The following is a 25,932-nucleotide window of genomic DNA, read 5'->3' as shown; positions in this document are numbered from 1 at the left end:
GTGTGCAGCAGTGTGATAAATAGACCAATGTAAAAAAATATATAATAATAAAGTCACATACACAGGATAGGTGCAGTGAAATGTTTTTTTACACATTTCAGCCATAGTAGTACCGTGCTCCTGGAGGGTTAAGTACCCTGCTCAAGGGCACATAGACCTTCTTTTTTTTTTCACCTCGTCGGCTCGGGTCTTCAACTAATGAAGAAACTGATGTACTTATGGCCCAGTATTCCCAGAGATAATTTTCCAGACAAAGTGCAAAGGCTCCCAAAGCAACACCCAGGCTGTCTTTTGTGTGTTATGTCTGATAGTTCTGTTAACTTTACCCAATCAGCATCAATGTCCTTGCTTTCCTTGAAATGTTCTCTCTGTTGTGCGTACGTGAGTGTATATAAGTTGTGCTACTTTGTATAATGCAGTGTGAAATGTTTGTAAAATACTTACTAGGGTGAGGTTTTTGCGGTGCAAAAAAAGCGTCACTGTTGTCAAAACACTGCATCACTGCAAAGGCACAGCGCACCAGCATAACACTATGGAAGTTTGTAATTTCTCTTCCCCAACATTGGCTTTATACAGTTACATTTCTGAAAGAAATGCTGTTACAATAATAGAGGGATAATGAAATATGGGTCCTTGGTACTCAATGTTTCACAGTTAGTTAGCCCAGATCAATGATTGACATGTATCTGTGTGTCTGCCTGTGTATGTACTGTAGTGTACAGTAGGTGGTTAAAGTATTGACATGCATCTGTCTGTAGGTGGATGAAGTATTGACATCCATGTACTGTACTGTAGGTGGTGGTGAACGGAGTGGAACAGGCCGCTGGAGAGCAGGACACTGAAGACACTGAGCTGATGGCCATCTACACTAAAGAGAACCAGGAAAGAGAGAAGGTACGAGACACACACGCATAGTTTAAACTCCTAACTCTCCCTTCTCTCATACCCTCTCACTCACCCTGTCCCTCCCCTACATCCTTTGTTTATCCCTGCTCTTTTGATCATCCTCTCTTCTCTCTGTCACTGTGACTCTGCACTTTTCCCCTTGTGTGAGAAAGGGAGAGTAAGATAGTCAGAGGCAAGAGGAATTTCTCGCAGGTGTCTGCTTGAATCTCTCCCTTTTTTCTCTCTCTCCCTTTCTGAATCTCTCCCGTATTTCTTTGACTACACTCTCTTGTTGAATTGTTCAGCCTTTCCCTCTTCCTTGCTGAATATTCTTCTCCCATCTCCTGCCCCTCTGTCTGTTATGTTGCTGTCAAATCATCAGACTACAGTATGACTGTTCTGTAGTTTGTCTCCAGGGAGGTCTCCCAACAGGTCGATCGTGAGCTACCAGTAGCTCGCAGCCCACCTATGAGTAGCTCGTCAAACAATTCTGAAAGTACATGCAATTTTCACGTGTTCCACCGCAAACGGTCATAAACAAATCTCACAAGTGTCAGACACCAGCTACTATCTATTCAATGTAAAATGTTCATTATCCCACCCCTGGTTAGCAACTATTGGCTTAAAAACCCAATCCTAACACAATATCTGCCAATTAACTTCCAGGAACATTGTCCCGGTCTGTCTGTGTGGCGTGCGCTCGTTTGTTTATCACTCCGTGTGTAGACATTTGATGTGATTACCGTCTTGTGGGTTGACAGAAATATTTTCCCCAAAACCTTCTCAATTAAATGTTAACTGCAAAATAGGCTTACCTGGCAGAAGAATATCATCTGTATTTGTTATTTGCAAACTTTGCCATGAAATGAGCAGCAGCAGTACAGATCTATCGCTAGACGCTCAATTAAAGGGCCAGATGAGCGATGGTCTTTAAAAAAAAATATATATATATAATTATTCATTTTTTTCTTTAAAAAATACATTATTTTACCTTTTTATTAAACTAGGCAAGTCCGTTTAAGAACAAATTCTTATTTACAATGACGGCCTACCTGTATTAAAGGGGAATTACATTAAAAAATCTAAATTTGTTCGTTTTCAACCAGACCAAAAAAAAAAAAAATCTGGTGTGATTTAAGCATTGACATGGACTCAGTTGTTTCTCTATAGACAATTGTAATTTTAAGAGTGAAAAATAAAACTGAGAACATAATTTGGGAAACTATAAAACAGAATTTGGGGGGAAAATCTCAACTATAAAATCTCTTTAGAGTTGTTTATTAACCATTATTTCATCAGGTGTATTGACAGAACTTTCTTATGTACACCAAGTATCCTGGGAATAGTTGCAGGGGACAGGAGAAGAGAAGAATGCCTATTTGAAAGCTAGAAAAAAACATGTTCCATTTTTAAAAAGTAGCTCTCATGCTAGAGAAGGTTGGAGGCCCTATATAGTGCACTATTTTGGGGTATGGTTAGTTTCAGGTTTTGACCTCCCTAAGGCAAACACACACTCAAATTTTTTTATTTCACCTTTTATTTAACTAGGCACATAGTAATCTATCTGTAGGCTTAAATACACTTAGTCTAAAAATAAAACTTAAGTCTTAAAACCCTTTGGTCCAGAGATTGTATACCCTGTGGTGTGTGAGGGTGTACAGTAGCCTACAGCTATAGTCTAAAAAACTGTCTTCTCACCTTTGCGTGTATGTTTGTGTAGAGTTCCATGTCGGAGACGTTGGACAGTGCAGACAGTATGGACGCCAGGAGAATGGACATGATCTACACCATCGAAGACACACCTCCCTGGTACCTGTGTATATTCCTGGGCTTACAGGTGAGACACACACCCACAGCTCTGGTATCTCTGTTGTTTTGCAAGTACCAGATAAGCATGTGTTGTGTGTTTGACTGTCTGAAATATGTATAAATGTAATCTAAATAATATGGCTTCCTCCTTGTCTCCTCTCCTTCACTGATGTGAAAGCTAATTCCTAATAAAGTTCCTCTCCCTATTGCTTTCACCTGTCCTTTATCAGTGCTGATGATGAACAAGGAGAGGAAGCCACTTAAATTCAGACTATAAAAATGCAGCTAAGCCCAGGCCTAAAAAAATGCCATCTCACCACTTATTCAAGTCACTTCCTCTTTCCTGTTCTATAACCCGTATCATGTAACATAGTTACATCAGGAGTGGGTAGATTAAGCCCCTCCCCTTTATACTCATGCTTATGAAACATACTGTTATGGAAGTTGATGCTCTGCTTCACTGTCACACAGACACACAGAGACCTCAATGACCTCAATCAATATTAACTCAGTCAATATTTACACAACAGTCCTGTCTGTTAACATAAACACATATACACTGTAAAAGGCCATCACACACAGTGACACACAGATCTCATTCTAACCCTCTCTCACCTCTCTCTCCAGCACTACTTGACGTGTTTCAGTGGTACCATCGCAGTGCCGTTCCTGCTAGCTGAAGCCATGTGTGTAGGGTTTGACCAGTGGGCTACCAGTCAGCTCATAGGAACGATCTTCTTCTGTGTGGGAATTACCACCCTGCTACAGACTACACTGGGCTGCAGGTACACACACACACATGCATACCTGCATGCATACATACATATAGTTGAAGTCGGAAGTTTACATACACTTAGGTTGGAGTCATTAAAACTTGTTTTTCAACCACTCCACAAATTTCTTGTTCACAAACTATAGTTTTGGCAAGTCGGTTAGGACATCTACTTTATGCATGACACAAGTAATTTTTCCAACAATTGTTTAGACAGATTATTTCACGTATAATTCACTGTATCACAATTCCAGTGGGTCAGAAGTTTACATACACACACAAAATTGACTGTGCCTTTAAACAGCTTGGAAAATTCCAGAAAATTATGTCATGGCTTTAGAAGCTTCTGATAGGCTAATTGACATAATTTAAGTCAATTGGAGGTGTACCTGTGGATGTATTTCAAGGCCTACCTTCAAACTCAGTGCCTCTTTGCTTGACATCATGGGGAAATCAGCCAAGACCTCAGGGGGAAAAAATGGTAGACCTCCACAAGACCTCCACAAGTCTGGTTCATCTTTGGGAGCAATTTCCAAATGCCTGAAGGTACCACATTCATCTGTACAAACAATAGTACGCAAGTATAAACACCATGGGGCCACGCAGCGTCATACCGGTCAGGAAAGAGACGCGTTCTGTCTCCTGGAGATGAACGTACTTAGGTGCAAAAAGTGCAAATCAATCCCAGAACAAACAGCAAAGGACCTTGTAAAGATGCTGGAGGAAACAGGTACAAAAGTATCTATATCCACAGTAAAACGAGTTCTATATCGACATAACCCGAAAGGCTGCTCAGCAAGGAGGAAGCCATTGCTCCAAAACCGGCATAAAAAAGCCAGACTACAGTTTGCAACTGCACATGGGGACAAAGATCGTAATTTTTGGAGAAATTACCATTGTTATGTTTAGAGGAATAAGGGGGAGGCTTGCAAGCTGAACACCATCCCAATCGTGAAGCACAGGGGTGGCAGCATCATGTTGTGGGGGTGCTTTGCTGCAGGAGGGACTGGTGCACTTCACAAAATAGATGGCGTCATGAGGAAGGAAAATTATGTGGATATATTGAAGCAACATCTCAAGACATCAGTCAGGAAGTTAAAGCTTGGTCGCAAATGAGTCTTCCAAATGGACAATGACCCCAAGCATACTTCCAAAGTTGTGGCAAAATGGCTTAAGGACAACAAAGTCAAGGTATTGGAGTGGCCATCACAAAGCCCTGACCTCAATCCTATAGAAAATTTGTGAGCAGAGCTGAAATAGCTTGTGCGAGCAAGGAGGCCTACAAACCTGACTCGGTTACACCAGCTCTGTCAGGAGGAATGGGCCAAAATTCACCCAACTTATTGTGGGAAGCTTGTGGAAGGCTACCAGAAACGTTTGTCCCAAGTTAAACAATTTAAAGGCAATGCTACCAAATACTAATGTGTGTAAACTTCTGACCCACTGGGAATGTGATGAAAGAAATAAAAGCTGAAATAAATCATTCTCTCTACTATTGTTCTGACCTTTCACATTCTTTGGTTAATACATGATTCCATATGTGTTATTTCATAGTTTTGATGTCTTCACTATTATTCTACAATCTCCCCCTCTATCCCTCTCTAGAAATATGATATCCTTTAGAAATGCCACAGCCAGGTTTCATATTTGTTGCCATGGTTATTATTGCTACCAAACGTGAATGTGATGCTAGATGCCATGCCACGTCATGGTAGTCTGTCTGTTGTTTGTAATTGTGTTTGTGCAGTCTGCCTGTCTGTCTCATGGCCCAGATACAGCAGCATTGACGGGAAACCACTGCACACACACACACTGGACACACACAGAAAGTACTCTCCTAGTCTCATGGCCTTGAGTGATTTCTTTCTGAAAGGAGAGAACGAAGCAGTATTTTTACTTTTTAGCCATTAGTGATTTGTGTAACAGTCAGGTACAGCCTTGAAAAGAACTGCAGACACACACCCACACTCACTCACCCACACGCGTACACACACAGACCAGCGGTATGGCGGACCTGTGTTTGCCTGGCACACACACAACACACACTCCGCTCAGGGAGAAACCAGGCATTCTGCCACATAGGACTACTGTGAAAAATGGGTCGATGTAATTTTAGCTGTGGCCAATTCTCCTGTCTTTAGTCCTGCAATTAGGACTGGTCACACAGAGAAGCATGCACAGTACTCTCTCACACACAGAGGACTAGCCTATACATAGCACTCACACAGATGGTAAGATCATGCACCAGTCACAGTTGATGTTGTTTTTCTGTGTGCCCTGTAGTAAACCTTAGAACTGTGAACTCAAAGAAGAATTTGAGAAATTGTTAGTGAGATATCTGTTCTCTGCTCCATAATGTCTCGCTGACAACACACTCACACACCGGCTGCTTGCCAACTCATCCAAAATCAATATGATGTCCATCTTTTCACTAATGACCGTCATCTTTGTGTCACAAATCACAGCTATCTGTGTCACCCTGGCAACATGGATAAGGTGGGAGTGGAGGGAGGGAAGAAATGAGCACTGTGGTAGAGGGCTGGAAATGAGGGAGAGATGGATGAGGTAGAGGACAGGAGGACTGAGGTAGAGAGCTGATGTGTACTGAAGCATAAGGGGAGGGTGGGGCTGAGGGAGAGAGAGAGGGAAGGGATGTATAGAGGAAGATGAATGGAGAGAGGAGAGGACTGCTAGTGGCTGTGCTTGAGTCATGGTGCTAAGTGAGGTGAGGTCAGATCACAAACACTCTAGGAAAGGTGATTTTGTGTGTGTGTTTACGTGTCATTGTGTGCACAGCTGGTCCCACCTGCGGGCAACATGTGACCCTCTGAGGTAGATGAGTGCTGCTGGGTAAATTGGTGTCTGTGCATTTGTCACGGTCTCTCACCCCCCCCCCCCCCATACACACACACACACACGTCAGTGACGCTGACACTCAAATGGCCCACGTTTCGTTCTAATCTATTATTATATCAATAATGTTAGTGATATTTCATTTTAGAGCAAACATTCAAATACAAAGCGGCCTTTTAAAGGTGCGTAGGGTGTTTTGCCTTTCACGCCAGCGACCTGGGTTCGCTTCCCTGCCCCACCGTTCGCTACACTAGTGTCAGAAGTGCGATAACACCTGTGAGGCCAGCGGAACACATGACCCAGGTGTGTGAGGGGGCTGAGTAGTCGACACACGGGGACGTGGTTTCCCGTTTGAATGGGGCAGTGTAGTGATCCTTGCTATAGGAGCCACATTATAATTCACACCAAGTGGGTTAACCCCATAGTAGGGTGTTTGCCTTTTACGCCAGAGACCTGGGTCCGCTGCAGTATATTGATCGATTTAATCTGGTTGGTCATCAGAGTTAATGATGGTGTGTCACTGCACACTGACCAGCATTCAAATCAATGCCAATTATCAGCCAGCACCTGCTCCGTTCAAACAGCGCAGCTCTGTCAGTGTCCATGCTGTTACTGTTGCCTAACCAGGGTAGACCCTGCTGCTTAGTGTTCACTAGTGACATCTAGTGGACAAACAGGAGAACGGTTGCTTGCGCCACTGGAACCCACAGCTATAAAGGCCACATAACACTGGCATAATCATCACATAACCATCATGCTATGATGACTGACTTTACACTGTTTACCACTGACTGACACTAACAATGTTTCCATCAACTGACTGGATCGACTTAGTGATAGATCAGCGATTTTACATGTGTGAACGCGATATATTGAAGAGATATACAGAATATGCTATGTCAAGTAACAATATGTACAATGCAAGTAGAGTGAAAAGTTCCCTACTGAGCAGTGAGGTAGAGTGTATTGGAGGAATGGGTGCATGTGTATTCTTACTAATAGAGTAATTGTGCGGTGTTGTTGTTCCAGGCTTCCTCTGTTCCAGGCGAGTGCATTTGCCTTCCTGGCTCCTGCCAGAGCAATCCTGTCACTAGACAAGTGGAAGTGCAACGCTACAGGTAAACACACACACAAATGCATACACAGGTGAGTACACACACCCCACAAGTACCTTCACTATAACCTGGTCTCACCCTCACTCTCCTGCTCACGTGAGCTGGCATCAGTAGAGCTGACTGGAACCTCAGCTGGCATCAGATGAGTTTCTCAGGTTGTCATCAGATTAGGCTTCCAGGTTTGGTGCAAAGGTGTGTTAATGTCAGTGTTTTGGAAAAACCTTGTATTTCACTTGTCGGTGGTTTAGATTTTGTTAAAAATATACTGAACAAAAAAATATAAATGCCACATGCAACAATATCAAAGATTTTGTGTTACAGTTCATATAAGAAAATCAGTCAATTGGAATAAATGCTTAGTCCCTTATCAATGGATTTCACATGACTGGGAAGACAAATATGCATCTGTTTGTCAAAGATAACTTAACCAAAAAAAACAGTCAGTATCTGGTGTGACTAGGGTTGTGGTGACCATATTACCGCCACACCGGCGGTCTTGAAGGCAGTCAAATTCCACGTGACCATTTAGTCCTGGTAATTAGGCTTCTCCAAGCTCTGGTGCTATTGATGGTCATTAGTAGCCCACCAAACGTGCTAACTGCCTGGTACTCAGCACTCCATTGTCCCTCTAATCACTCTTGACATCAACATCAATGCAAATCATCAAATTTATTTATAAAGCCCTTTTTACATCAGCTGATATCTCAAAGTGCTGTACAGAAACCCAGCCTAAAACCCCAAACAGCAAGCAATGCAGGTGTAGAAGCACGGTGGCAAGGAAACTCCCTAGAAAGGCCAGAACCTAGGAAGAAACCTAGAGAGGAACCAGGCTATAAGGGGTGGCTAGTCCTCTTCTGGCTGTGCCGGGTGGAGATTATAACAGAACATGGTCAAGATGTTCAAATGTTCATAGATGACCAGCAGGGTCAAATAATAATAATCACATTGGTTGTCGAGGGTGCAACAGGTCAGCACCTCAGGAGTAAATGTCAGTTGGCTTTTCATAGCCAATCATTGAGAATATCTCTACCACTCCTGCTGTCTCTAGAGAGTTGAAAACAGCAGGTCTGGGACAGGTAGCACGTTCAGTGAACAGGTCAGGGTTCCATAGCCGCAGGCAGAACATTTGAAACTGGAGCAGCAGCACGGCCAGGTGGACTGGGGACAGCAAGGAGTCATCAGGCCAGGTAGTCCTGAGGCATGGTCCTAGGGCTCAGGTCCTCCAAGAGAGAGAATTAGAGAGAGCGTACTTAAATTCACACAGGACACCGGATAAGACAGGAGAAATACTCCAGATATAACAGACTGACCCTAGCCCCCTGACACACAAACTACTGCAGCATAATTACTGGAGGCTGAGACAGGAGGGGTCGGGAGACACTGTGGCCCCATCCGACGATACCCCCGGACAGGGCCAAACAGGCAGGATATAACCCCACCCACTTTGCCAAAGCACAGCCCCCACACCACTAGAGGGATATCTTCAACCACCAACTTACCATCCTGAGACAAGGCTAAGTATAGCCCACAAAGATCTCCACCACGGCACAACCCAATGGGTGGCGCCAACACGGACAGAAAGATCACGTCAGTGACTCAACCCACTCAAGTGACGCACCCCTCCTAGGGACGGCATGGAAGAGCACCAGTAAGCCAGTGACTCAGCCCCTGTAATAGGGTTAGAGGCAGAGAATCCCAGTGGAGAGAGGGGAACCGGCCAGGCAGAGACAGCAAGGGCGGTTCGTTGCTCCAGTTCCTTTCCGTTCACCTTCACACTCCTGGGCCAGACTACACTCAATCATAGGACCTACTGAAGAGATGAGTCTTCAATAAAGACTTAAAGGTTGAGACCGAGTCTGCGTCTCTCACATGGGTAGGCAGACCATTCCATAAAAATGGAGTTCTAAAGGAGAAAGCCCTGCCTCCAGCTGTTTGCAAATGTAATCAAACCTCTAATCAAACACTTCGAGACCCCATAAGCTCATGTTGTGCAACATTTCTATAGGCTTTGCAATTGTGTGAGAAAACAGAGTGATGGCCTCTATTAAAAAGAGGAGGATCCCATATTCCTCAACTTTCCTAATATTAAGCAAATATTAAGCACATTAATTATCTTTACAACAGAAGTATAGCCTACCTGGCTGGCATGAAAATGGACCACAGGAAAAGCGTCCTCCATTCGCTATTTAAGTGCAGAGATGTCATCGAGACAGGTGCATGGTAATGGTCCATTTTTAATCCAAACGAATTTGACAAATATATTATTTAGTATACAGTACCAGTCAAAAGTTTGGACACCTACTCATTCAAGGTTTTTTATTTATTTGTACTATTTTCTACATTGTGTAGAATAATAGTGTAGACATCAAAACTATGAAATAACACATATATGGAATCGGGTAGTAACCAATAAAGTGTTAAATAAATCAAAATATATTTTATTTGAGATTCTTCAAAGTAGCCACCCTTTGCCTTGACAGCTTTACACACTCAGAACGATAAATGTGTTTAATCATCCTTCGCTCTTCTTTCCGTTTCTCTATTTTCTTTTTTTCCTCTCTTTCTCCATTATTTCTGTCCCTCAGTGGTTCCGCCCATGTTCAACGAAACCGAGCTGTTCAACACTGAACACATCTGGCATCCCCGAATACGAGAGGTGAGAGGGGGAGGAGCACTGAAATGAGAGATGGAGGGGGTGACATGGGATATATTTTAAAAGTACCCAAACCTTACCTTGCATTAGTGTACAGAGAGAGGTCTACTCCGGTGTTCTGTGTCAGTGTTATTCAAGCCCATGTTAGCCCATCAGCGGCACCTAGTCACAGACTAAAACGTAGAGTACAAAGAGTTCTAATTGATGATGCTTGTTGAGGCCTGTTGCTGTGACTCAGCCGTTGTGTGTGTGTGTGTGTGTGTGTGTGTGTGTGTGTGTGTGTGTGTGTGTGTGTGTGCGCGCGCGCAGAGAGTATGACAGAGGCGGTTAACTCCCATTAACCTTTTTATAAGGCTTGTGTAAGTGGGTTTTGTAACCCTGTTTTGACGTGTGTGTGTGTGAGGGGATAACTCAATGATGTCACAATGAATAGAATTAGAGACATGGACATTGATAGGCTTGAGGGGGAGTAGTAATTTCATTAAACAGTCATTCATTTTCCAGACTTGTTCCAGGTGTTGCGATTGCTCTTATAAAGGAAAAATAAAGATAACTTACTCTCTATGATCACTTCCCTAAATGGTAATGATAACTGCGTATATACAGTGGGGCAAAAAAGTATTTAGTCAGCCACCAATTGTGCAAGTTCTCCCACTTAAAGAGATGAGAGAGGCCTGTAATTTTCATCATAGGTACACTTCAACTATGACAGACAAAATGAGAGAAAAAATCCAGAAAATCACATTGTAGGATTTTTTATGAATTTATTTGCAAATTATGGTGGAAAATAAGTATTTGGTCACCTACAAACAAGCAAGATTTCTGGCTCTCACAGACCTGTAACTTCTTCTTTAAGAGGCTCCTCTGTCCTCCACTCGTTACCTGTATTAATGGCACCCGTTTGAACTTGTTATCAGTATAAAAGACACCTGTCCACAACCTCAAACAGTCACACTCCAAACTCCACTATGGCCAAGACCAAAGAGCTGTCAAAGGACACCAGAAACAAAATTGTAGACCTACACCAGGCTGGGAAGACTGAATCTGCAATAGGTAAGCAGCTTGGTTTGAAGAAATCAACTGTGGGAGCAATTATTAGGAAATGGAAGACATACAAGACCACTGATAATCTCCCTTGATCTGGGGCTCCACGCAAGATCTCACCCCGTGGGGTCAAAATGATCACAAGAACGGTGAGAAAAAATCCCAGAACCACACGGGGGGACCTAGTGAATGACCTGCAGAGAGCTGGGACCAAAGTAACAAAGCCTACCATCAGTAACACACTACGCCGCCAGGGACTCAAATCCTGCAGTGCCAGACGTGTCCCCCTGCTTAAGCCAGTACATGTCCAGGCCCGTCTGAAGTTTGCTAGAGAGCATTTGGATGATCCAGAAGAAGATTGGGAGAATGTCATATGGTCAGATGAAACCAAAATAGAACTTTTTGGTAAAAACTCAACTCGTCGTGTTTGGAGGACAAAGAATGCTGAGTTGCATCCAAATAACACCATACCTACTGTGAAGCATGGGGGTGGAAACATCATGCTTTGGGGCTGTTTTTCTGCAAAGGGACCAGGACGACTGATCCGTGTAAAGGAAAGAATGAATGGGGCCATGTATCGTGAGATTTTGAGTGAAAACCTCCTTCCATCAGCAAGGGCATTGAAGATGAAACGTGGCTGGGTCTTTCAGCATGACAATGATCCCAAACACACCGCCCGGGCAACGAAGGAGTGGCTTCGTAAGAAGCATTTCAAGGTCCTGGAGTGGCCTAGCCAGTCTCCAGATCTCAACCCCATAAAAAATCTTTGGAGGGAGTTGAAAGTCCGTGTTGCCCAGCAACAGCCCCAAAACATCACTGCTCTAGAGGAGATCTGCATGGAGGAATGGGCCAAAATACCAGCAACAGTGTGTGAAAACCTTGTGAAGACTTACAGAAAATGTTTGACCTCTGTCATTGCCAACAAAGGGTATATAACAAAGTATTGAGAAACTTTTGTTATTGACCAAATACTTATTTTCCACCATAATTTGCAAATAAATTCATTAAATCCTACAATGTGATTTTTTTCTGGAGAAAAAAATTCTCATTTTGTCCGTCATAGTTGAAGTGTACCTATGATGAAAATTACAGGCCTCTCTCATCTTTTTAAGTGGGAGAACTTGCACAATTGGTGGCTGACTAAATACTTTTTTGCCCCACTGTACATTTAATTAGGGACTTTGGCACATAAATAAAGTACTTTATTATGAAATGACATTACAAATTGTACTATTCTCTCTCTCTTTGCCCCCCCCCCCCCCCCCCCACACAGATCCAGGGGGCTATCATTGTGTCGTCTCTGATAGAGGTGTGTATCGGCTTCCTGGGGCTTCCAGGGCTCCTGTTGAAATACATCGGCCCTCTGACCATCACCCCAACCGTGGCCCTCATCGGCCTTTCTGGCTTCCAGGCTGCAGGGGAGAGAGCAGGGAAACACTGGGGCATCGCCATGCTGTGAGTAGTACACTGTGGTTCTAGGCTTTCCTGACTGATTAGTTCCCTGTCCAGTTCCCAGCCCGCTAAGTTTACTATACTGTCTGTTGTCTTATGATACAAGGCACATTTCTGTCAAATCTGACAATAAAATGCTATCTTATACTATTAGACTGATTCCCGCCCTCAGAGGCATCCTTAACCAATCAATTACCGTAACTGCCCATTACACAGCCAATCAGAAACCATTCCCAGTCGACACAGCTGCCCTGCAGAATGGAGGTGGGAAATCAGTGCTGCTCCAGACAGAGAGCTCTGGGTCAGGAGGTTTAGCAGAGCTGTGTCTGCTGGTAACTGTTTCTGTCTTACGTTCAGTTATTTACTCATTTATTTTATATTTTGGGAAATTTGTCTTGCAACTCATCTCAAACAGCACAGCATCACATACAGTTCATTCGGGAAGTATTCAGACCCCTTCCCTTTTTCCAAATGTAGTTACATTAAAGCCTTATTCTAAAATGTATTAAATATTTGTTTTTCATCATCAGTCTACACACAATACCCCATAATAATAAAGCGAAAACAGGTTTTTAGAAATTTTGGCAAATGTATAATTTTTTATAAATAATACCTTATGTTCATAAGTATTCAGACCATTTGCTATGACATTTGAAATTGAACTCAGGTTCATCCTGTTTCCATTGATCGTCCTTTAGATGTTTCTACAACTTGATTAGAGTCCACCGGTGGTAAATTCAATTGATTGGACATGATTTGGAAAGGCACACACCTGTCTATATAAGGTACCACTGTTGACAGAGCAAAAACCAAGCCATGAGGTCGAAGGAATTGTCGGTAGAGCGCCAAGACAGTGTCGAGGTACAGATCTGGGGAAGGCTACCAAAACATTTCTGCAGCATTGAAGGTCCCCAAGATCACAGTGGCCTCCATCATTCTTAAATTGAGTTTGGAACCACCAATACTCTTCCTAGAGCTGGCCGTTCGGCCAAACTGAGCAATCAGGGGAGAAGGGCCTTGGTCAGGTAAGTGACCAAGAACCCGATGGTCACTCTGACAGAGCTCCAGAATTCCTTTGGAGATGGGAGAACCTTCCAGAAGGACAACCATCCCTGCAGCACTCCACCAATCATGCCTTTATATGGTAGAGTGGCCAGACGCAAGCCACTCCTCAGTAAAAGGTACATGACGGCCCGCTTGGAGTTTGCCAAAAGTCACCTAAAGGACTCTGACCATGAGAAACAAGATTTTCTGGTCTGATGAAACCAAAATGTACATCTATGGCCTGAATGCCAAGCATCACATCTGGAGGAAACCTGGTGAAACATGGTGGTGGCAGCATCATGCTGTGGGGATGTTTTTTAGCGGCAGGGACTGGAGACTAGTCAGGATCGAGGGAAAGATGTAGTACAAAGAGATCCTTGATGAAAATCTGCTCCAGAGTGCTCAGGAGCTCAGACTGGGGCGAAGGTTCACCTTCCAACATGACAACGACCCTAAGCACACAGCCAAGACAACGCAGGAGCCTTGAGTGGCCCAGCCAGAGCCCGGACTTGAACCCGATCAAACGTCTCAACGAGACCTCAAAATAGCTGTGCAGCAACGCTCCCCATCCAACCTGAAAGAGCTTGAGAGGATCTGCAGAGAAGAATGGGAGAAACTCCACAAATACAGATGTGCCAGGCTTGTAGCGTCATAACCAAGAAGACTCTAGGCTGTAATCGCTGTCAAAGGTGCTTCAACAAAGTACTGAGTAAAGGGTCTGAATACTTATGTAAATGTAATATTTCAGTTTTATACATTTTCTTTATCAATTAGCAAAAATGTCAAATCTTTCTAACTTCTTTGTTGTCAATTAATTGATTTTGTGTCCCTTTTTGAGAATGAACCCTTTGGATCCAGACGTCTTTATGGCAGTCTTTATAGGAGGGTTATTGCTTCTTTTTACAAATGTTTAACCGTTCTACAAACCCTTGGCTGCTGTAGTTCTTACTTGTGAGCGCTCTCTCTCTCTCTTTGTCTCTGTCTCTCCCTCTCTCTGTGTCTGTCTGTAGGACTATATTCCTGGTGTTGTTGTTCTCTCAGTATGCGAGGAACGTACAGCTTCCTCTGCCCATCTACAAGGCTAAGAAAGGATGGACCTCTTATAGATTACAGCTCTTCAAGATGTTCCCCGTGAGTACCCTCACGCACACACATGTATACATGCATGCATGCATACATACATACATACATACATATACACACACATACACACACACACAGATGCCCACAGAACGATTGTGAAATTCAGTAGCAGGGGCACACGTGAGCGCACTAACACACACACCTAGACACACGTCACTTCTCCTAGAACAGTGTGCTCTTCGATCTGATCTGTCACGGATCAAGTGAGGTCAGACCAATGGGCACACACTCCTCCCATTACTTGTTGAGTTCTGCTTTTCTAATATTATTCATCTCCCCTGTAGGGCTGGGCGATATGAGATATATATATATATACAGTTGAAGTCTTAGCCAAATACAGATAAACTCAGTTTTTCACAATTCCTGACATTTAATCATAGTAAAAATTCCCTCTTAGGTCAGTTAGGATCACCACTTTATTTTAAGAATGTTGAATGTCAGAATAATAGTGATTTATTTCAGCTTTTATTTCTTTCATCATTCTCAGTGGGTCAGAAGTTTACATACACTCAATTAGTATTTGGTAGCATTGCCTTTAAATTGTTTAACTTGGGACAAACGTTTCTGGTAGCCTTCCACAAGCTTCCCACAATAAGTTGGGTAAATTTTGGCCCATTCCTCCTGACAGAGCTGGTGTAACTAAGTCAGGTTTGTAGGCCTCCTTGCTCACACACGCTTTTTCAGTTCTGCCCACAAATTGTCTATAGGATTGAGGTCAGGGCTTTGTGATGGCCACTCCAATACCTTGACTTTGTTGTCCCTTTTTCCACAACTTTGGAAGTATGCTTGGTGTCATTGTCCATTTGGAAGACACATTTGTGACCAAGCTTTAACTTCCTTACTGATGTCTTGAGATGTTGCTTCAATATATCCACATAATTTTCCTTCCTCATGACGCCATCTATTTTGTGAAGTGCACCAGTCCCTCCTGCAGCAAAGCACCCCCACAACATGATGCTGCCACCCCTGTGCTTCACGGTTGGGATGGTGTTCTTCGGCTTGCAAGCCTCCCCCTTTTTCCTCCAAACATAACAATGGTCATTATGGCCAAACAGTTCTATTTCTGTTTCATCAGACCAGAAGACATTTCTCCAAAAAGTACAATCTTTGTCCCCATGTGCAGTTGCAAACCGTAGTCTGGCTTTTTTATGGCGGTTTTGTAGCAGTGGCTTCCTTGGTGAGCGGCCTTTCAGGTTATGTCGATATAGGACTCGTTTTACTGTGGGTATAGATACCTTTGTACCTGTTTCATCCAGCATCTTCACACGTGGTACCTTCAGGCATTTGGAAATTGCTCCCAAGGATGAACCAGACTTGTGGAGGTCTACAATTTTTTTTCTGAAGACTTGGCTAATTTCTTTTGATTTTCCCATGATGTCAAGCGAAGAGGCACTGAGTTTGAAGGTAAGCCTTGAAATACATCCACAGGTACACCTCCAATTGGCTCAAATGATTTCAATTAGCCTATCAGAAGCTTCTAAAGCCATGACATCATTTTCTGGAATTTTCCAAGTTGTTTAAAGGCACAGTCAACTTAGTGTACGTAAACTTCTGACCCACTGTAATTGTGATACAGTGAATTATAAGTGAAATAATCTGTCTGTAAACAATTGTTGGGAAAAATTACTTGTCATGCACAAAGTAGATGTCCTTAACCGACTTGCCAAAGCTATAGTTTGTTAACAAGAAATTTGTGGAGTGGTTGAAAAATGAGTTTTAATGACTCCAACCGAAGTGTATATAAAGTTATGACTCCCAACTGTATATCGTGTGACGATAGAAAAAAAACGTCTATCGTTTCATATTATGCTCTATCGTTTATTTCGTTTTCGCAAATGTCGTGGTAATTTCCTGTATTACTCAATAAAGAGAGAGAGAGAGCCGACCACACACAAGTCAGAGTTAAATTATATATTCCATCTTTAATATATATACAAGCTTCACCAAAGCCCTTTTTTGACTCTCAGATCAATTCAGTGTCTATAAATGAATTCTCAGAGTGCTTACAAAACAATTCTTAGTTTCATTTATAGCGAAGATACACCCCTCAACTTACAAAGAATCTTTTACCCGAAAGAGGAGTATCCTATCGCTAGACAGCCTCAGCTATAAATCATCGTTCAGTTTGATCTCCCAAGACAAGGTTTCAATCTCATGCTTGGTACTTCACTGTCTACCAACCATTACCTCATCCAATGGCATATATCAATTGTCATTTGAGATACTCCCATCTCAACTACACCCCCTCCTGGATAAGCTCAGAAAAGACAGTGAGCCTCTTAGGTCATATACTAGATCAAGATAAGGGCAACCTCAGAGGGGAAATACAATGGTTCCAAACACTGCCAAACTCCTTCCCCCTATGAGAAAAGTAGGGAGTGACTGGCGTACAGACATTGTATGAGATAACTGACTGGTTCCCCAATTAATAACTCCATCCTTTCACATGGTTTAGGAATAGTTACAGACACATTCCCATAAGAACACAACGTTCCCATAAGAAAACAACGTTCCATTCTGTCCTCCTCCCCTTCTGATATTCTACATAGCACCACATGGTTTAACATATACATTGACATATGAAGACAAGCCTGACCTCTCCCCTCTCTGGCCCCATTCTAATGACAAGTATCTCACAAGCATATGATGAAAATAACATCTTATCTATCTATGTTACTTAGCTAAATCTGATTCTGCCACGACACAAATCACACTCTACGGCAATATTTTTCGTCAATTGGACACCGCTTTGCGTTCTTCCACTCGTGCCGTTCAGTCGCATGGACGTGGTTTAAGTATGAAAAGTCTGACATGGACCAGAAAACCGTCATCTGCAAAATATGCGGCTGGCCGGTCCCAACAACAGGCTCAAACACCACTAACCTCTTTTACCACTTACGCAAGAATCATGTGAAACAGTACGGAGTGAGTCTATGGATGAGACCCAAAAAAGTACTGTAACGACCCTGGGTTTATAAACGCGGAAATCGACTGCCGCATGAGCATGCTTTTGCGGCACAGTCGATAGCGCGCCGGACCTCGGGCTAGAAGGTCGAGGGTTCGAGGCCTGCTCCCTGCTGTTTCATTACAGTACAGTCGAGTGCTCAAAACAAACCCTCGACTCAGACGTTGCAAGAGGCTTTTGCCCGCGGCACACCATATGGCAAAGAATCACAAAGATTGAAGGAGATAACAGCTGCCGTTACAACTTACATCTGCAAAGACATGGCCCCAATTTACACGGTCGAGAAATGGGGGGTTTCGTGAGGGTTTTGTGAGTTGGTGCTAACACGCGACCCAAGGTACCAAATGCAAATTGATATGTGACACGTATTAATGCCAAAATAACATGCAAAACAGGCAAGCCCCCCAAAATATATATATTTATTTTGTTTGCAACTATAGTTGAAGTGTTTTCTATTTACCTTTTTTAGATTTTATAGATTAAAATGTTATATTTTGATATATGCTTAATTGAACATTTACACAAAGGTTCTAAATAAAAGGAGAAATAATAAAATATGAGTAAGTACCTTTTATTTGAGTTTAACTCAACATGTAATAAGAAATGGGCCTTTACATGTGGTCATTTTATATAAACTATTCATTGTATTTACAGAAAATGTGCTATATCGTGATATGTATTGTGATCGGGATATGAAATGAGCTCTATATCGGGATATGAGATTTTGGCCATATGGCCCAGCCCTACTCCCCTGTCTCCTTCCTCCCCATTCCTCTTAATAAGATCTGAAATGATTGTCTCCTATGGTGCGTCTCTCTCCCCCTGCTGGTCATTTGATGTCATGATTTATCTGCTGCTGTAATATAACAGTAGACACTGGAAAGGATTCTTTGCTTGCAATGGTGACTTCAATCTAATAAAGTCATCTTCATCACGCTCTCTCCCTGTCTCATTAAAGTTTCACTCTTATGTTACTATTTACTTAACAAATGTGGGAGAATAGAGTTTTTCAAATTATGATTAAATGTTAAAAGCACCCTCAAGTAGCATTTCACCAAAGGTCTACTATTTATGAAGCTGCTGTTTACTGTTGAACTGGTGACAACTCTCCCATACTTGAATAAAGTAATCATCATCATCACTCCGCTACAGTTATTATGGTGCTCTTCAGTGTAACTCACCAGGACATACTGTATGTGTTTCTTTGATTTGACGGTCATGTTTAACCCTCCCCCTCAGATCATCATGGCCATCCTGGTGTCATGGCTGATCTGTTTCATCTTCACTGTAACCAACGTTTTCCCGCCGGAGAAAGACAAGTACGGTTACTACGCCCGCACTGACGCACGCCAGGGGATACTGGCAGCTGCACCTTGGTTCAAGATCCCCTACCCCTGTGAGTTACCCCTCCTTATGTTGTTCAACCTTGCCCCTAGCTAAGTCCAAACTCTTGATAAGAGCATTCAACAGGTTTGTAGCTTCCTCAAATCTAGAATGTTGAGTTTGTGTTTTTACCCATAGTTCAGTGGGGTGTTCCTACGGTAACAGCGGCAGGGGTGATAGGTATGTTCAGTGCCGTGGTCGCTAGCATCATCGAGTCCATCGGGGACTACTACGCCTGTGCCCGACTCTCCTGTGCCCCCCCACCCCCTGTTCACGCCATCAACAGGTACCTGACCTTGCTCGCATAGGTCCTTGCCTAATGCACATCATAGAAAAGTTTGCTATAAAAGTAGCATAAATCTGATTAAATCACGCAGACAATGGTTTGAATCATGACTTGAGATCCGTGTGTGTACCTGTAACTACCTTCCAAAACAGATACAAAAACTTTTTTTATGTTTTTCTCTCTCTAGGGGTATATTTATGGAAGGTCTGTCCTGCGTGTTGGATGGGCTGATGGGGACAGGAAACGGCTCTACTTCCTCCAGTCCTAATATAGGTGTGCTGGGCATCACAAAGGTAACCATCACACATCAACAGAGAGTCCCACTACGAATTCTATACAAATATTACATATTTATGTTTTAATTGAGGGGGTTCAATTCATCTCGTCCGTGTAGGCATTGATTTTTAACCGGACAGCTATGTTGGCTCAAAACAAAAGTGACTTAATTAACCATCTGTAGTAATTAGTAGGATTCTGTTTTCCCATGCGAAAGTGATTCCTTCTGATAAAACACTATCTGCCTTCCCAATGAAAACTAGTTTGAAAATTCAAACATACATTTTATAGAAAAGAGATGTTTGTTTCTGGACGATGCACCATGCTGCCTTGTTGACATCATGACGGAGCGGCGCAGATTACTGTTCCATTTGAGAACGGCGCAGCTCCATCCCTGCTTTCGCCCGATGATGTGACAGGCCATTGACGGTTCATCCCATGTCAGAATAAAAAAACTCCCTCACTGACTAGTAATCTGCTTGGATCTAATTGGCTCTGTATAGTGGGACAGTTTTATTCTTCCTGATATCCTTTGATTCGCTCTCACTCCCTGCTGCTCTCTGATTGGTCCTCCAGGTAGGCAGCCGGCGTGTGATCCAGTACGGTGCTGCTATGATGCTGCTGCTAGGGCTGGTGGGTAAATTCAGTGCGTTGTTTGCCTCCCTGCCTGACCCTGTCCTGGGGGCGCTGTTCTGTACCCTGTTTGGGATGATCACAGCTGTGGGACTGTCCAACCTGCAGTTTGTAGACCTCAACTCCTCCAGGAACCTCTTTGTTTTGGGCTTCTCCATCTTCTTTGGCCTGGTGCTGCCCAGCTATCTCAAACAGAACCCTCTGGTCACTGGTGAGTGGAAGACAAGTTAGAGTGCACCACATAATTAGCTCAATGGCCTACTCCTTCAGTGTTCTCACACATTATAAAAGGACTGGGTAGCTCTCTGAACCCTCTCTTTCTCTGTCTCTCAGGTATAGTGTCGCTAGACCAGGTGTTGAACGTGCTCCTGACCACAGCCATGTTCGTAGGGGGGTCAGTGGCATTTGTGCTGGACAACACTATCCCTGGTGAGTAGACTGTGCTATCACACTCACCGTTAGTTATAACACTATTGCTGCTGAGTAGACTGTGCTATCACTGTTAATTATAACACTACCCCTGCTGAGTAGACTGGACTGTCGCTGTTAGTTAAAACTTCTTCAGGATCAGTGTCCCTTCCACAGGACGGTTGAGCTAACGTAGGCTAATGCGATTAGCATGAGGTTGTAAGTAACAAGAACATTTCCCAGGACATAGACATATCTGATATTGGCAGAAAGCTTAAATTCTTGTTAATCTAACTGCACTGTCCAATTTACAGTAGCTATTACAGTGAAAGAATACCATGCTATTGTTTGAGGAGAGTGCACAATATTGAACATGAAAGTTATTAATAAACAAATTAGGCACATTTGGGCAGTCTTGATACATCAATTTGAACAGAAATAAAATGGTTCATTGGATCAGTCAAACATGTTGCACATACACTGCCATCTGGTGGCCAAAATCTAAATTGCACCTGGGCTGGAATAATACGTTATGGTCTTTCTCTTGCATTTCAAAGATGATGGTACAAACATTTTTACAAAAGAACAGTTGGATTTGTCTTTGTATTATCTTTTACCAGATCATTTGTGTTATATTCTCCTACATTCCTTTCACATTTCCACAAACTTCAAAGTGTTTCCTTTCAAATGGTGCCAAGAATATGCATATCCTTGCTTCAGGGCCTGAGCTACAGGCAGTTTGATTTGGGTATGTCATTTTAGGCGAAAATTGAAAAAAGGGGGCGGATCCTTAAGATAGTGTTAATTATAACACTATCCCTGCTGAGTAGACTGGACTATCGCTGTTAGTTAAAACACTATATATCCCTTGTGATTTTATTTACAGATAGGACAAGGATATCACAAACTGTTGCCTTCTCCAATTGCTCACCCCCTCTTCCTCCTGTATTCCTCTTTTCTTTCTCATTTGTCTCTCCTTTCCTCTTGTCAGGTACCAGGGAGGAGCGAGGGATCGGGAAGTTGAAGCGAGGGTCGGGACCCAGTGCTGCGGAGCTGGAGGGGATGAGAACCTACGACCTCCCGTTTGGCATGGACTTCCTGCGTCGTCACACTGTCTTCCAGTACTTCCCCATCAGCCCCACCTTCAGTGGCTACCAGTGGAGCGCAATCCGCAAGGCCTGCAGACGTAGGGGTGGACGGGGGGAGGCAGGGAAGGGAGCAGAGATGGAGAGAGTCACAGAACCAGGGGAGAGCGGGGTATAGCAGATGGGGTGGAGGGGAGGGGGAAGGGATGGAGCTTGGAACCATGGGAGGAGAGGGATGGGAGGGGTGGAGGCTTTTGGGTTGCGTCAGTGCAGTGTGACATGCTCAACCCTGTCTTGTATGTCTGTGTGTCTGTAGAACTCCCTGTTTATGCCCTATCCATGCTGTTATTAGCATGTTATAATAGGTGACATTAGCGTGTTATAATGCCCTTATAGAGGAGGGTTCAGGTGGAGTTGCAACACTCTCTCTGGCTCTCGTCTCTACCTAGTATGTGTGCATAAGAGCAGTGTATTAGACGGCCCCTTTATTGAGGTCCCTGTCTTCCCAATACAGTATTTCTACTGGGTCATCAAGTTAAAGCACTTATTTTCAAGGTCAACCTGTCTACATTCATTCCAAGAAATAAAAGGTTTCTTCTCAGCCGTTGAACCAAAATACTCTTAATATATTACACTCCCAGGGGCTCCGCGTGCGTTTGTGTGTGTGTGTGTATGCCCACCCATGACATTGTGATGGGGTTGTGTGTGTCACTTGCATTGGCGCATTCCCTGTTTAAGGACAGAGATGGATGGACAGTATCTCATTTACAACAAAAGTTTTTAAGCTGAATCATTGACACCTTACAGACCCAATGAGAATCAGACGAAGCTAATCAGTCAGTCCTGTTTAGCAAACCTACACTGCCCACGGTGGTTATGGGAAATGTAGTCCTGTTGAAAGGGAACTGGATGAAAGTTGGAGAGGCTTGATGCAAATTCACATTAAACTAATAATTTGCCTGCACACTACATTTACACACGCACACTAGCAAGCACAAGCTTAATTGCATGCAGATAGGCAAGGTCATGCAGATAGTGTAGATGCAAGTGGCTTGTCAAATGGCAGACCTTAGCCATGCAAAGTGATTGATCTTCGTTTCGCACTATTAGTCGCAAGAGTTAATGCACAGAATGTTAGCTGAAACCTGCTCCTCTAATTGGCTTCTACCCACATAACACGGCCACACTTCAAACACAACAGATCAGACAATGTCATCCACTGGACGAAGGGCTCTCAGTCCCGTAGCCCTAGACACTTCTCCTCGTGCCCTAGTCCTAGACACTTCTCCTCGTGCCCTAGTCCTAGACACTTCTCCTCGTGCCCTAGTCCTAGACACTTCTCCTCATGCCCTAGTCCTAGACACTTCTCCTCGTGCCCTAGTCCTAGACACTTCTCCTCGTGCCCTAGTCCTAGACACTTCTCCTAGTGCCCTAGTCCTAGACACTTCTCCTAGTGCCCTAGTCCTAGACACTTCTCCTAGTGCCCTAGTCCTAGACACTTCTCCTAGTGCCCTAGTCCTAGACACTTCTCCTAGTGCCCTAGTCCTAGACACTTCTCCTAGTGCCCTAGTCCTAGACACTTCTCCTAGTGCCCTAGTCCTAGACACTTCTCCTAGTGCCCTAGTCCTAGACACTTCTCCTAGTGCCCTAGTCCTAGACACTTCTCCTAGTGCCCTAGTCCTAGACACTTCTCCTAGTGCCCTAGTCCTAGACACTTCTCCTAGTGCCCTAGTCCTAGACACTTCTCGTATCGCCCTAGTCCTAAACACTTCTCGTATCGCCCTAGACATTTCTAAATGACCTCTGATAGATCTGAAGGAGAATGGATGTCAGTATCCTGGTAAAAGCTCATTCTAGCCCTCTAAAGGGATAGTTGAAGCTTGTACCACTGATTACACCAGTCTGTTTCTTTCAATCCAGCTGGTGCCATGAAGAAGTGTCTAGGCCAGGGGTAAGAGCTAGGGCTGTGGACGAGGGCTTGATTTAGGACTGGGAATGTTGATGTTCACCCAGTCAGCTTGCAAGCCTTACTGTGTCAGTATTATCTTTAGCATCGTTAACAAATGCCACCAAAACCAGCTCTCTCCTGAACGCATACACCCTCAACCAGCTGCTGTTATTACAACTGGAATTAATACGGCATTTGAAGGTTGACTTATAAACTGCTTATAAGCCATTATTGCATAATTTAACTAGTATTAACTGCTTACAAGTCATTGTTGTAAGTTTTATTAAAATGTAACATTTATTAACATGTATTACCTGTAAGGACCTATAATCATAAATCATGCTAAACAGACTATACAATGTAATAGTTAAACTGTGTAACAATGTTCATGAGCAGTTCATAAGGACACTTTCAAAAACTTTTTCACATTTGTACTTTGTTTAGAGAGGCTACACCGATTTAGCGCGAAGCAGAATGCACTTAGTTAGCTAGTTGTGCGATCACAACGTAGTTTTTGAAATGCAGACCTTTTTCTATTTCACTGATGTTCTTCATTTTGTTATTGTGTTCGATTCATACTTATTAGTCTAGTGTTCTGTAGTGTTTGTGAGCACATTCATGGTGGTATAGGTGGTGTGACCACAGCCTGAGTGAAGATCATGCTATGATAAAGGCTTACATGCAGAGTCACACCAGTGCATGGTTTACAAAGGAAGGAAATGGAGACGCTCCACAGATTTAGCTAGGGAAATTACCAGAAAGATGCTTTGAAATCTTTTGTACCCAGATGCCTGACAAAGTGAGAAATAGGGAGAGAAAAGAGGTGATTTTTAAGTACCAATCCTCTCCCTGATCGCTATAGGCTCCCCTTCCCTCTGCTCTGTCCTACTCTGATACAGGTGTCAGAGGTCTACACTACTGTTCTGTTCAAGTGAACACGTTGTTTGATTTAGACACCATAGCATAGTCTTCAAGTTTAATGGTTGTGGGGTAGAGAGTGTATTTGATGTTTATAGGGGTGTCCTGGGGGTATTTGTTCACAATGGCTCACAGACTACAATCTTGTCCTGCACCTATTGATTCTGTCTATTGATCTACTATTATTGTTATGATTGTTACTGGTGTCATTATTCATGTTGTTGGCATTGTTCACGTGTTTGGTTCTATGTGCCTACCCCCCCACCCCCAATCCCCTCTACATCACTCACCTGCCTCACCCTCCCTTCTTCCATCCTCACATCAACTGTAGGAATCTGCACCTCAACTTCAAATACAACTTTATTTATAGTTCCTGTAACATACAGTACAGGTCACACCTCACAAGTTGAATGTCCTCTAATGACTGACTACACATTTAGTGGACCAGTAAATATCACTCTAAAGACTATTGCCAGGTAGTGCGCCCTGACTGTGTGTGTTCACATGTTTCAGAGCTGGGGTCAAGTTCAAGTCAAGAATTCAAAAACTGAGTGTGCGTCAGAAATGGCACCCTATTCCCTATATAGTGCACTGTACTACATAGAGAATAGAGTGCCATTTGCGACACAATGAGTGTGATTGACATGGAGATGACCCTCTGGAACCTCTGCTATGTGTGTCTGGACTGGAGCGCTGTGTTTTACTGTGTGAGCCGTCATCTATAGAAAATCCATGGTTGATTGTTGAGGTAGGGTTGAATTGGGACTCCTCCTGGCCAGTATAGTTGTCTATTATAAGCCTACATAACATAGTTAACTTAAAAAGATGCACAGATATGCATAATGATTGTGATCTTTGTAGAACCAAAATGCAAAAGAAGTACCTGTCCTTTCTTCATTCTTTCTCATCACCTATTTCTCTTACTCTTCTCTTTGCTGCACCAAAACAATGAGTGGTGATAGTCACCGGTTCAGACATATAGAAATGTAAACCATTTTAAGTAACATTTCAGATTGACTTGAATTTCTCATTTGTTTTATTTATTTATGATTAGTAAGAAAGTCAGTGTTTAGTGGAATGTATGTGAAGCCAATTTGTGTGCCTTATGCACATTGTCAGAAATACATTTATCAGTTTTGAGTTTACTTGTTAAGAGTTTACTGGCCCTATTAGAATGTTATCCAGATTTTCCACTGAGATACTGATATTGTTAGTCCCCACAGGCAGCAGGTTGAAGTTACCTCTGGATACTGATCACAG

The 25,932-nt window shown here is 43.2% G+C and overlaps 1 protein-coding gene across 1 annotated transcript in view; it reads left to right on the top strand.

The window, feature by feature from the left end:
* The window catches only part of LOC120062878 (solute carrier family 23 member 2-like), a 69,747-nt gene extending 47,763 nt beyond the window's left edge, over positions 1 to 21,984 (top strand). The window contains exons 3-15 of the mRNA XM_039012946.1: positions 796 to 894; positions 2,606 to 2,722; positions 3,322 to 3,479; positions 7,349 to 7,437; positions 10,020 to 10,090; positions 12,405 to 12,586; positions 14,638 to 14,758; positions 18,975 to 19,131; positions 19,257 to 19,404; positions 19,592 to 19,697; positions 20,257 to 20,524; positions 20,647 to 20,742; positions 21,713 to 21,984. Of these exons, the coding sequence (XP_038868874.1) occupies positions 796 to 894; positions 2,606 to 2,722; positions 3,322 to 3,479; positions 7,349 to 7,437; positions 10,020 to 10,090; positions 12,405 to 12,586; positions 14,638 to 14,758; positions 18,975 to 19,131; positions 19,257 to 19,404; positions 19,592 to 19,697; positions 20,257 to 20,524; positions 20,647 to 20,742; positions 21,713 to 21,984 (1,884 nt within the window). The remainder of the gene's footprint in view (positions 1 to 795; positions 895 to 2,605; positions 2,723 to 3,321; positions 3,480 to 7,348; positions 7,438 to 10,019; positions 10,091 to 12,404; positions 12,587 to 14,637; positions 14,759 to 18,974; positions 19,132 to 19,256; positions 19,405 to 19,591; positions 19,698 to 20,256; positions 20,525 to 20,646; positions 20,743 to 21,712) is intronic.
* The last annotated feature ends 3,948 nt before the right edge of the window (positions 21,985 to 25,932 follow it).

The sequence above is a fragment of the Salvelinus namaycush genome, chromosome 18 (genome assembly GCF_016432855.1).
Source record: "Salvelinus namaycush isolate Seneca chromosome 18, SaNama_1.0, whole genome shotgun sequence".
Lineage (NCBI taxonomy): Eukaryota > Metazoa > Chordata > Actinopteri > Salmoniformes > Salmonidae > Salvelinus > Salvelinus namaycush.
Note: the sequence above shows the minus strand (reverse complement) of the source record. Positions and strands in the feature narration are given on the sequence as shown.